Source organism: Rhinoraja longicauda, chromosome 15, assembly GCF_053455715.1.
Source record: "Rhinoraja longicauda isolate Sanriku21f chromosome 15, sRhiLon1.1, whole genome shotgun sequence".
Taxonomy (NCBI): Eukaryota; Metazoa; Chordata; class Chondrichthyes; order Rajiformes; family Arhynchobatidae; genus Rhinoraja; species Rhinoraja longicauda.
In genome coordinates, this window is record NC_135967.1 from 37,478,236 (window position 1) to 37,490,536 (window position 12,301).

At 44.2% G+C, this 12,301-nt stretch overlaps 1 protein-coding gene across 1 annotated transcript in view; it reads right to left on the reverse strand.

Moving 5' to 3' along the window:
• Window positions 1-377: 377 nt before the first annotated feature.
• The window catches only part of LOC144600419 (uncharacterized), a 74,181-nt gene continuing 62,257 nt past the window's right edge, over window positions 378-12,301 (reverse strand). The window contains exons 17-20 of the mRNA XM_078412009.1: window positions 10,078-10,156; window positions 6,710-6,809; window positions 5,611-5,816; window positions 378-3,446 (exon numbers count right to left, since the gene is read on the reverse strand). Of these exons, the coding sequence (XP_078268135.1) occupies window positions 3,301-3,446; window positions 5,611-5,816; window positions 6,710-6,809; window positions 10,078-10,156 (531 nt within the window). The 3' untranslated portion in view covers window positions 378-3,300. The remainder of the gene's footprint in view (window positions 3,447-5,610; window positions 5,817-6,709; window positions 6,810-10,077; window positions 10,157-12,301) is intronic.

Consider the following 12,301-nt stretch of genomic DNA (forward strand, 5'->3'; position numbering starts at 1 on the left):
AAGTGGGACTAATGTAGAAGGGACGTTGGTCAGTGTGGGCAAGTTGGGCCGAATGGCCTGTGTCCATACTGTATGAGTCTATGACCCAAAATCGTCCCATCTGCCTGCATTTGGCCCATATCTCTCTAAACCTGCCCTATCTGTAACTGTCTAAATGCACTTGACACATATTATGCATATTTGTGGAAAGAATAGAGTAACAAAAAAATTCCAGTGTTCAAATAGGGTCATGCTAAGGAAAAGGTTAGAAACTACTGCACGAGACTCTTTTACGAATGTTTATTTATTCGGCATCTGCAAAAAAGTTGGTAGCACACTGTGGAATGTGGATGCGGTGTAAAAAAATAACAAAGTTGTTCAAAAAAACAAATACCAATGAGGCCTGGAATTAAAACAAGGATGGCAACTAGAAGCAAGTTTGGTTTATTATATCAGTGATAAATCCACATTTTCTAATACTTACACTGCATGGAAATGTTTGATTTTACAGTTGCAAAATTTAGTTCAGTCCGAAACAATTTTCAGAAAGTCAGCACACACAAAAACCATGCCATTTAGTTCTTTCTTTGCAACCATTCTGAAATAATATTGTAATCCAAAATTTCATTTTGCATGTTTTTTCAGTTCGATTCGAAAGCAAGGATATTCACAACATCTGAGTTGCCTAGACAACTCTACTGATATGGATTGATTTTGCACAATAAAGTTATCCTCAACCTAGGTCAGGGCCAATTAAACCGTCTTTTCCTTTCATATCAGTAATAGCTAATAATTAAGTACCAGCTACCAGTCATAGAATATATTACAATATGTAAACATTTAAATGCAAACTATGCCAGAAAATAGCAGCAACAAAACCAAGTTGAACAGAATGTTTAAATGTTATTAATGAGGTGATGGCATAAAGTCTCAACTTAATTCTCCAGGGTCTCTCTGTTTAGAAAATTGACTTTTTTCTTCCCCCCACCCCCTCCCCCTGGGGAGAATGTTTTTTTTCACGTATCATGTGGTCCATTTATAAATAGAACAATAAATAACTACCTGATCCATGAACCAGCATGTCATAGAGAACATTGTGACCCAGAAGCTCGCTCTGATGATCGCTCATGGGTTGGTAATTCCTTGACCAAACATCTGAATATAACTACTATTAGCAGGTTTGGGAGGTAGTAGGAGGAGTAGAGGGAGGAATTCATAAATATTGTCTTTGTGGGCAGTGCATGTTGCTTTGGCATTTCTTCCATTTCAGTTCGGATTTATAGTTTAACGCCATTCCATGAGACGTTCAAACAACAGTGTTAAATTAGCCAAATTATACATAACAATTGGCCAGCATCAGTACATTTAAAGCGGTTTTTGGTTCTTAAAAAAGGAAGCGTTTCATGTTTAAATTCCTGTACTTGGCCAAAGGGCTGTCGCCAAAATGGAACAGAGAGGGAAAAAAATTAAATCCTCAATTGAACTTAACAATACAAGGCAGCTACATTCCTCTCGTAGGTGACAGCATTGCATGCCCCAAGGTGCACCCAAATCTTTCTAACCCACTCTAGTCAGCTGCATGTAATGACGAGAACTACCTGCACTGTGATCCTTTCCCATGGCAGTCTTTCATATAGCACATGTTTTCTTCTAAACTACAAGTACAAGCGCGTCTCAAGAGGAAATAAGAACAATGTTTGGACTTTGTGCAAAAGCCGATTTACTGAGAGTGCAGCTCTGTTATTTACAAATCTCCTCACTTAAAAAGGAAGAATCAGCTCGTCTTTAGAAGCTGATTAAAAAGGGAGGGGGGGGGGGGAACACATGTACAAATAGAAGAATCCTTTAAAACAAAGTAGATATAAATATTATCCTTAACTATACTAATGATTTACCTGGGTCAGTAAAGCTTTATCCAGTCCAGTATCTACCTGCAGATCATTGTCTTTCTATTTATTAACTCTGCTTAACATTTCATTAGTCTGTTCAGAGCCCATTTAACTGCTTGCTGTTGCCTGAGCTGTGATTTAGTGTTTCCGCTCTCAATTTGAGGTCTGGTCAGAAAATATTTTATCAAAAGGATGTAATGACTAAGTGCTTCATTGATTTATTTGTTCTCCACTCTTATATTCTGGGTGACATATTTGAGACCAGGCACTCGGTGTGATGGGAGATTCCAGGCAAAGACACACGTTAATCATTCTTTGCTCCAAAATGTTGGTGTTTACCTGAGAATGCCCTTCAGTAAGATAGAGGAAACAATGAACTGCAGATCCTGAGTAATACACAAAAAGACGCAAAGTACTGGAATACCTCAGCTGGTCAGGCAACATCTCTGGAGAACATGAATAAGTGATATGTACAAAGGAACTGCAGATGCTGGTTTAAACCGTAGACACAAAAAGCTGGAATAACTCAGCGGGACAGGCAGCATCTCTGGAGAGAAGGAAAGGGTGACGTTTCAGGTTGAGACCCTTCTTCAGATGGATAGATGATGTTTGTTTTGGACTTTAGATACGGCGCAGAAACAGGCCCTTCAGCCCACCGAGTCCGCACTGACCGGAGATCTAGCCCCAGACTATACATGGGGGACAATTTACAATTACAGAAGCCAAATTAACCTACAAACCTGCACATCCTTGGAGTGTGGGATGAAACCGGAGCACCTGGAGAAAACCCATGCAGTCACAGGGAGAACGTACAAACTCCGTACAGACAGCACCTGTAGTCAGGATTGAACCCGGATCTCTGGCGCTGTAAGGCAGCAACACTACCGCTGGGCCACTGTGCTGCTGTGTCTTCTGAAGAAGGGTCTCGACATGAAACGTCACACCTATCCATGTTCTCCTGAGATGCTGCCTGACCTGCTGAGTTACTCCAGCACATTATGTCCTTCAGTAAGATAGCATTGGGAATCACAGAGAAATTATTTAGAACAGCAGTAACTCAAACCAACAGCCCACGCTACATGCTACAATGCTTCCAGTGTGATTGTGAGATCTCTTTTCAGTAGAGAGTCCCAACTGGTGAAATGCATTAAATAATGAGCAATGAGAAAGTTCCTGAGAAAATACCTATGGAAATATTGCAATAACAGGGAGAATGAAACGGGGAGCATTTTAATGGGTTTCTGTAAATAGAATTTAAGGTTCAAGTGTAAAAGGGGAATAAATTCAGTCATATCAGAAGGAAAATATATTGAAAACATTTCTCATGATTGATGTTATTGAACCCACTAAGTGCAACATCGGTATTTAATAGGTGTTTTTTTTTGGCAACTAAGACCCCAAAATGTCTTTTTTTTTTGCACAAAGTGCTCTTTCATTTGAGCTTCTTGCCTCCGAGTCGAGACCGAAGTGCCAGCGAGCCTGGGATCCACTCGTTTGGATTGGACATCATATCTTGCCAGAGAGCCGCCTCTTCTTCTGTGGAGTCCATCCATTCCACTGGGATCCCATAACTATATCCTGCAAGACAGGGGCAGGTGGTGAAGGTCTGCTCACCTCCCTCGCGAGATACGTCCACTAAAACATCAACTCATATTACTTTTATAATGAATGCTAGTCCCAACACCAGGAGCAGATCAAGCAATCTCACACACGGCACCACTTGATCAGCACGAGTGCCAGGGCTTATGGGGCGAAGGCAGGAGAATGGGGTTGAGAGGGAAAGATAGGTAAGCTATATTTGAATAGCGAAGTAGACATAATGGGGCGAAGGTATGTCTACTTTGAAGAAGTTCTCCTCTCTTCGACGAGAGTTTAGCAACATGCACTCTCTCTGCTCCCCCTCTGTGACAACAAATCATCCTCCAACATTTCCGTCACCTCCAACGGGACCCCACTACTGGCCACATCTTCCCATCTCCTCCCCTTTTTGCGTTCCGCAGAGACCGTTCCCTCCGTAACTCCCTGGTCCACTCGTCCCTTCCTACCCAAACCACCCCATCCCCGGGCACTTTCCCCTGCAACCGCAGGAGATGCAACACATGTCCCTTTACCTCCCCCTTTGACTCCATCCAAGGACCCAAACAGTCTTTCCAGGTGAGACAGAGGTTCACCTGCACCTCCTCCAACCTCATCTATTGCATCCGCTGCTCTAGAGATGTCAACTTCTCTACATCGGCGAGACCAAACGCAGGCTCGCCGATCGCTTCGCTCAACGCCTTCGCTCAGACCGCCTTAAACAACCTGATCTCCCGGTGGCTGAGCACTTCAACTCCCCCTCCCACTCCCAGTGTGACCTTTCTGTCATGGGCCTCCTCCAGTGTTATAGTGAGGCCCACCGGAAATTGGAGGAACAGCACCTCATATTTCGCTTGGGCAGCCTACAGCCCAGTGGTATGAACATTGACTTCTCCAACTTTAGATAATTTCTCTGTCCCTCTCTTCCCCTCCCCCTTCCCAGTTCTCCCACTGTCTTCCTGTTTCCACCTTTCTTTGCCCCGCCCCCTTGACATCAGTCTGAAGAAGGATCTCGACCCGAAACGTCACCCATTCCCTCTCTCCTAGATGCTGCCTGACCTGCCGAGTTACTCCAGCAGTTTGTGATACCAACAAAATGGTAATGGTTTTTTCAAACAATATGGGATTGCAATGTGGATTTGTTCTGGATTTCTGCTTTCTATATCTGCAGTTCTGGCAAATCAGCATTCTGTGCATACCACCCAATTATGAAAGGAATCTGCAGTGGTAATGCTGTGATCCATCATTAGATGGCACTGTAGTCACTAGATGGCATTAACACAATGCAATAAATCTCGACTCCATTAGACAATTAAAATACAGAGGAGCTGTAGGACTTGGTACTAATGAATACTTTTGTATAAAATGTGCATGTATAGGCCAAGAAATTATAAATGCACTTTTCTTGGGAAACAATCAACATTAAAAATGCAGGTTTACTATCATCAACAGCACATGCTGCCCAGAAATTCTCATAATGCACATTTTCAAGATAGAAAATGTGCCATCTGATACTCTGTTCTATGGACAGCTTAGGAATGCTTGTGGCCACCATCTTACTAGACCTGGACTGTGTCAGGGCTTGGGTGGGAAGATCCATCTGCCCATCAAACCCAACCCCTCCCCCCCCCCCACACCTGTGTTCACCTACTACCTGCCTTGCTTGATCCTGCCCCTCCTCTCTGCTAAGTTTCTTCCTGCACCCCTCACTTCCCCCACAATCAGCCTGAAGAAGGGTCCCAAACAAAAACATGATCTATCCATGTTCTCCAGAGATGCTGCCTGTCCCGCTGAATTACTGCAACATTTTGTCTTTTTTTAAAAAACACTGAAGTAGGGTCCTGACCCAAAGTGTCATCTGTCAATTCTGTCGACAGATGCTGCCTGACTGGTTGAGTTACGCCAACACTTCATCTTTTTTTTACAATGAGGAAGGGTCCCGATCCGAAGTATCACCTGCCATTCCCTCCACAGATGCTGCCTGACCAACTGAAAGTACTCTCGCACTTTGTGTCCTTGTTTTTGGTGGGAAGAGATGCTTTAAAGCCTGGCTTGGTACTCATGATAATCTGAGATGGTGGGACAGGTACAGAACTCAACACTGGTCCTTGTGAATGAATGCTGAGGGATAGGACAGTGAATGGATGGCGTTGGAATCAATATTTACCTGTACCAAGACCCAGTCGGAGTCCACCTAGAAAATGATTGCTCAGTTTCTCATGGTCCCAGACGGTCAGCTCCACACAAGCTTCCTTGAGATCCTCTGTTCTGAAGCCATCATATACAATGGTGTGGTTGTAAATTGGATTGACATCCTTCTTCACTATCCGGGTCTTCTGGTGGCTCTTCTTACTTGTGTCAGGGAGCACATAACTAGGAGAGAGGTAATTGAAAAACATTATCCAAATGCCACGGGGCAAGATACAGTTGCTGCCTCAAGGCATTTTTAAGGCAGAGATAGACAGATTCTTATGGGGAGAAGGCAGGAAAATGGGATTATGAGGCAGAGATCAGCCATGATTAAATGGCAGAGTAGACTCGATGGGCCCAATTCTACTCCTATAACGTGAACTTACAGTGCCAATGACCCAGGTTTGATTCTGACTATGGGGACTGTCTATATGGAGTTTGTACGTTCTCGCTGGGACCATGTGGTTTTCTCCGGGTGCTCTGGTTTCCTCCCACATTCCAAAGACATGCAGGTTTGCAGGTTAATTGGCTTCTGTAATTTGGCCCAAGTGTGTAGGATAGAACTAGTGCTCGGGTGATGGTTGGTTGGTGTGGAGCCTGTGGGCCGAAGGGCCTGTTTCCGCGCTATATCTCTGAACTAAACACACAACTCACTCTGAAATTTGAAGACAGATCCTCATGCCCTTTGCGATTGAACAAAGAATCAAAGGATAGCAGGGTTCATCGAGTATATGTTATACGGATTAAAGCTTCAAATAGTTTCAAAGATTCCAACTAATCTCTTTGTGGGCATTTAAGTAGCAGCAACACAAGGAACTGCAAATGCTGGAATCTTGAGCAAAATACAAAGCGCTGGTGTAACTCAACAGGTCAGGCAGCATCTGTGGAAGGAATGGTCAGGCATCGTTTATGTCGGGACCCTTCTTCGTTCTGGTAGTTTGAAGAAGAGGCCCAACCCTTCCATTACCAGTCGCCTATCCATTCCCTCCACCGATGCTGCCTGACCTGCTGAGTTGCTGCAGCACTTTGTCTTTCAAGTAGTGCCGCGATGATAGTGAACATAACCATTCAAATACCATTTCACAAATGAGTCCACTCCGGATGATCGCATCGCCGGCAGGTCCCGGGCATTTTTCATCCAGATGTGAACCTCCCCAGTAGGTGGCTCCCCAGTGCCTTAATAAACGACAAAAAAAACCTAAAATCAATCTCTTCAATGCAAATTCTAATTTGTTAGACATCCTGAAAGTTAAAGCTACACTAGGAGGAAGTGAAAAAGCACGCAAACGTGTCCCTAGCCTTCCACCTTTGATCAGTCCAAATTCCTCATCGATCTACCATAAATGTATGTTTTCCAATGGCACAGGTTACACCTTAACTGGAGGGGGACCAACATTCTGGCAGGCAGGTTTGCTAGTGCTACACGTGTGGGTTTAAACTAAATAACGGGGGCGAGGGGTTGACAAATGGGGAGTATAAGTGTGGAGTTAAAGGGGAAGTGAGTACAGGAAAAGTTACAAAAGAATCCCGAATTAATGGGAAGGAAAGTTCAAGAAAGGCTAAGAGAGTAAGGTCAGGGGCAATAGTGACCGGTGTGAGAGGGGAGGTGAATACCGAAGTTAAAGTGTTATATATGAATGCGTGAAGTATAAGAAATAAAGTGGATGAGCTTGAGGCTCAGTTAGAGATTGGCAAGGTTGATGTTGTGGGAATTACAGAGACATAGCTGCAAGAGGAACAGGGCTGGGAACTGAATATTCAGGGGTATATGTCCTATCGAAAAGACAGACAGGTGGGCAGAGGGGGTGGGGTAGCTCTGTTGGTAAGGAATGAAATTCAGTCCCTTGCGAGGGGTGACATAGACTCAGGAGATGCAGAGTCAGTATGGATAGAGCTGATGAATTGTAAGGGCAAAAAGACCCTAATGGGAGTTATCTACAGGCCCCCAAACAGTAGCCTGGATATAGGGTGCAAGTTGAATCAAGAGTTAAAATTGTCATGTAGCAAAGGTGGTTATGGGAGATTTCAACATGCAGGTAGGCTGGGAAAATCAGGTTGGTGGGAACGATGCTGGAGTCAATTATAAAGGATGAAATAGCAGCACATTTGGACAGCAGTAACAGGATTGGTCCAAGTCAGCATGGATTTACAATGGGGAAATCATGCTTGACTAATCTTCTGGAATTCTTTGAGGATGTAACCAGGAAAATTGACAGGGGAGAGCCAGTGGATGTGGTGTACCTTGACTTTCAGAAAGCCTTTGATAAGGCGCCACATAGGAGATTATTGGGCAAAATTATAACGCATGGTATTGGGGGTAGGGTAATGACACGGATAGAAAATCGGTTGGCAGACAGGAAACAAAGAGTAGGGATTAACAGGTCCCTTTCAGAATGGCAGGCAGTGACCAGTGGGGTGCCGCAAGGCTCAGTGCTAGGACCACAGCTATTTACAATATACATTAATGTAATCCCTTCATAGATGGGAACAGAAAGGCAGATTATTATCTGAATGGTGTCAAGTTAGGAAAAGGGGAAGTACAACGAGATCTGGGTGTCCTTGTACACTGAAAGTAAGCATGCAGGTACAGCAGGCAGTGAAGAAAGCTAATGGCATGTTGGCCTTCACAACAAGAGGAGTTGAGTATAGGAGCAAAGAGGTCCTTCTGCAGTTGTACAGGGTCCTGGTGAGACGTGGAGTATTGTGTGCAGTTTTGGTCTCCAAATTTGAGGAAGGACATTCTTGTCATTGAGGGCGTGCAGCGTAGGTTCACGAGGTTAATTCCCTGGATGGCTGGACTGTCATATATTGAAAGAATGGAGCGACTAGGCTTGTATACACTGGAATTTAGAAGGATGAGAGGGGATCTTATTGAAACATAAGATTATGAAGGGATTGGACACGCTAGAGGCAGGAAACATGCAGAACCAGGGGCCACAGTTTTAGAATAAGGGGCAGGCCATTTAGAACAGAGATGAGGAAAAACCTTTTCATCCAGAGAGTTGTGAATCTTTGGAATTCTCTGCCTCAGAATGCAGTGGAGGCCAATTCTCTGGATGCTTTCAAGAGAGTTAGATATAGCTCTTAAAGATAGCGGAGTCAAAAGGATATGGGGATAAGGCAGGAAAAGAGGACTGATTGTGGATGATCAGCCATGATCACAGTGAATGGCGGTGCTGGCTCGAAGGGCCGAATGGCCTACTCCTGCACCTATTGTCTTTTGTCTATTATCACTGATACTGATATAATGCAAAAAGTGCTGGAGGAACTCAGCAGGTCAGACACCATCAGTGGAGGGAATGAGCAGGTGACGGTTCAGGTTGGGACCCTTCTTCAGACTGATTGCAGTAGGGGTGGGGATAAAGCTGGAAAAGAGAGGTGGGGGCTGCACAAAGATAAGTGATAAATCGATGCATGTAAGGGGGATTGGATTGACAAATGGGTGGAGTAAGTATCAAAGGCTCGAGGTGGAGAGGAGACAAAAGGCCTAACGAGTCTGTGCAGGTTCATGGAGCAATCCATTACACTACTAATTTTCTTTGTAACTGATTTATCCCCACATTCCCATTAATTCAATCACCTGCTCACACTCGAGGCTAGCTGGATATTTATCCATCTGAATCCAAGGCTTTCTGTTACAGCTTCCCTGGAAAGATTTCCTCCCAAGTTTCAATCTGGACATGACAAAATGTCAGTGTGGCAATACTGGGCTATTTTTGGCATCATTGGAGAAGTTTTGTGCAAGAACAATATTTCTAATTCTAACAAAATCTCACTGGAACATGAGGGGTTGAATTTCCTACAGGGGGTGCAAAGAGACTGAGAAAAGGGTGCAAAATTGCACTACCTCAGGCTAAGCCTATGTTCCCAATGTTGGGGGAGTCCAGAACCAGGGGCCACAGTTTAAGAATAAGGGGTAGGCCATTTAGAACGGAGATGAGGAAAAACTTTTTCAGACAGAGAGTTGTAAATCTGTGGAATTCTCTGCCTCAGAGGGCAGTGGAGACCAGTTCTCTGAATGCAAGAGCTAGATAGAGCTCTTAAGGACAGCGGAGTCAGGGGGTATGGGGAGAAGGCAGGAATGGAGTACTGATTGAGAATGGTCAGCCATGATCAGATTGAATGGTGGTGCTGGCTCAAAGGGCCGAATGGTCTACTCCTACACCTATTGTCTATTGTTTAGCTGCACTGTGTTGTTCTTTTCTGCACCTTCAGGGCCGGCCTGCAAGTCAAGAACAATCATTGGGTATGAGTCATGTTTGCAGAAAAGGCGAGAAAGGTTCTTGTAGGCAATAGAAAGCTGGAACAGAGAGATATCTTGGTAAAACTGGGATGAAAGATTACAGGTGGTAATATGAGATAACAAAAGATAATAGTGAGCCAGCTGGATAATGGGGAATTGGTGCGGTAGAGTAAAAGAAAATTCATTGAGGTTCATGTTTACCGAGGGTGCCAAGTGGGATGTACTTGATCGCGAGGTTTATTTCCCCCCTGTGGTCCACTCCTACTCCTACTGCTGGAATCTGCAAAAGAAAGTTTGAAAAAATGGTCAAAGTTATTAGCTCAGTCAAGGCACTTCCTCACTTGACGATCAATGGGAAATAGAGCAACTCACCTAACAGAATCCTTACCCTGGAAAATATGTAGGGAAGTGAATATAGAATGACAGGGTCATAGAGTGTGGTAACAGGTCCTTCGGCCCAACTTGCCTTCGCTGACCAACATGCCCCATCTACACTAGACCCACCTGCCTGCGTTTGGACCATATCCCTCTAAACCTATCCCATCCAATGTACTTGTCTAAATGTTTCTTAGCTTCACTGGTTTGACGGATATGACCCACAATTTGTTGCTGCTAATGTCTTCCAAATTATATATATTTCACTACAAAACCTACATCTAAATATTAATTTATGACCTTGGGTCAACCTTCTCACCTACTAATCTCCCAACCAAGCCACCTTTCCCCGGGCTCCAATCTTTGCTCCTTTCTAACCCCGTTGCCAAGCCTCTGTTGCCAGATTTGGGAATAATTCTTGGATTTGGCTCAACACCGTGTGGACAAGCACCCATAGTCAGGATCGAACCACAGTATCTGCCACTGCACAACAGCAACACTGGACTTTCCTGCTGCATTCCAGTGATTTGTGATGCAAAGTGAGGTACCTGAGGGCCACTCACTTGCACACAAATCTTTGGGCCTCAGGTGCTACTGAATTGTTCAGCAATGACTGGAATATTTAGTTGGCTCAAGGGACTGCAGTTGCTGGAATATGGAGCAAAAAAAACAAACTGCTGGAGGAACAGTGTGTTGAGCAACATCAGTGTGGGGAATGAACTTATCAAGACCCTGCATCAGGACAGGTCACAACGTGTTAGAGTAACTCAGAGGGTCAGGCAGCATCTCTGGAGAACGTGGATAGGAGACGCTTTGGGTGGAAACCCTTCTTCAGACTAATTGTGGGGTGGGCGATCCGGGGGAGATAAGAAAGCTCGACTCCCCCTTTTCTCCCCCTCCCCCTACAATCAGTCAGAAGATAAGGCCCTAACCAGAAGCATCACCTATCCTTGTTCTCGAAACGCTACCTATCCCGCTGAGTTACTCTAGCACCTTGCGTTCTTTTGTGTAAACCAGCATCTGCAGTTTCTGCTCAACAGATACTGCTCAACTACTGACTCCTCCAGCAGTTCAATTCTTGCTCCGGACTAGCACGCTTGTTGGCAGATTATACAATAGATTAACATCCATTTGTAGGACCCAAATAATTTTTCGATCACCCTTTCTAATAATTTTATTTTAAAAAGTCAAACCTCAGAGGTATTTTCCAAAAGTTAGAACACAATGAATGTTTATTTGATGTAACACAAGACAATATGGTATCTGTTGACAAATTCCTGACAAACTCATCAACATTTTATCAAGTCCACATAAGAGCAATCTAGACCATGCCACTCCCCGCAAATTTGATCTTTTCATTTTCCCTTTCAATGCTACTATTGAGACTGTCTTTACTACTCTGTTAACAGAACATTCCAGAGCCTAGTCACTTGCTGTGCAAAAGTTTATCCTTATGTTGTCTTTTTTCTTGCCAATCACCTTTATTCCATGGTTCTTGAGTTTCACACAATAGGACATAGACAGTCTCTAGCTGTACTCTGATCATTTAAAATATTTTATTGGAATCGGTCTCAATTTAAGTGCCAGAACAACTCAGCTGGTCAGGCAGGATCTCTGGAGGCCATGGATCGGCTATGTTTCATAAGTTCATACGTTCTAGGAGCAGAATTAGGCCATTCGGCCAATCAAGTCTACTCCGCCGTTCAATCAAGGCCGATCTATCTGCCCCTCTCAACCCCATTCTCCTGCCTTCGGTCCATAAGCCCTGACACCCTTACTAATCGAAAATCTGTCAATCTCCGCCTTAAAAATATCCATTGACTTGGCCTCCACAGCCGTCTGTGGCAATGAATTCCACTGATTCGCCAACCTGAGTTTCAGGTCTAGACATATTCTGAGACTCTGAAGAAGGGTCCCAGACCAAGACATCACCTATTCCATGTCCTCCAGAAATGCTGCCCAACTCGCTGAGTTACTCCAACACTTTGTGTTTTACTCAAGATTCCAACATCTGCAGTTCCTTATGTCTGTCTCACCTTACTCTGTTTCA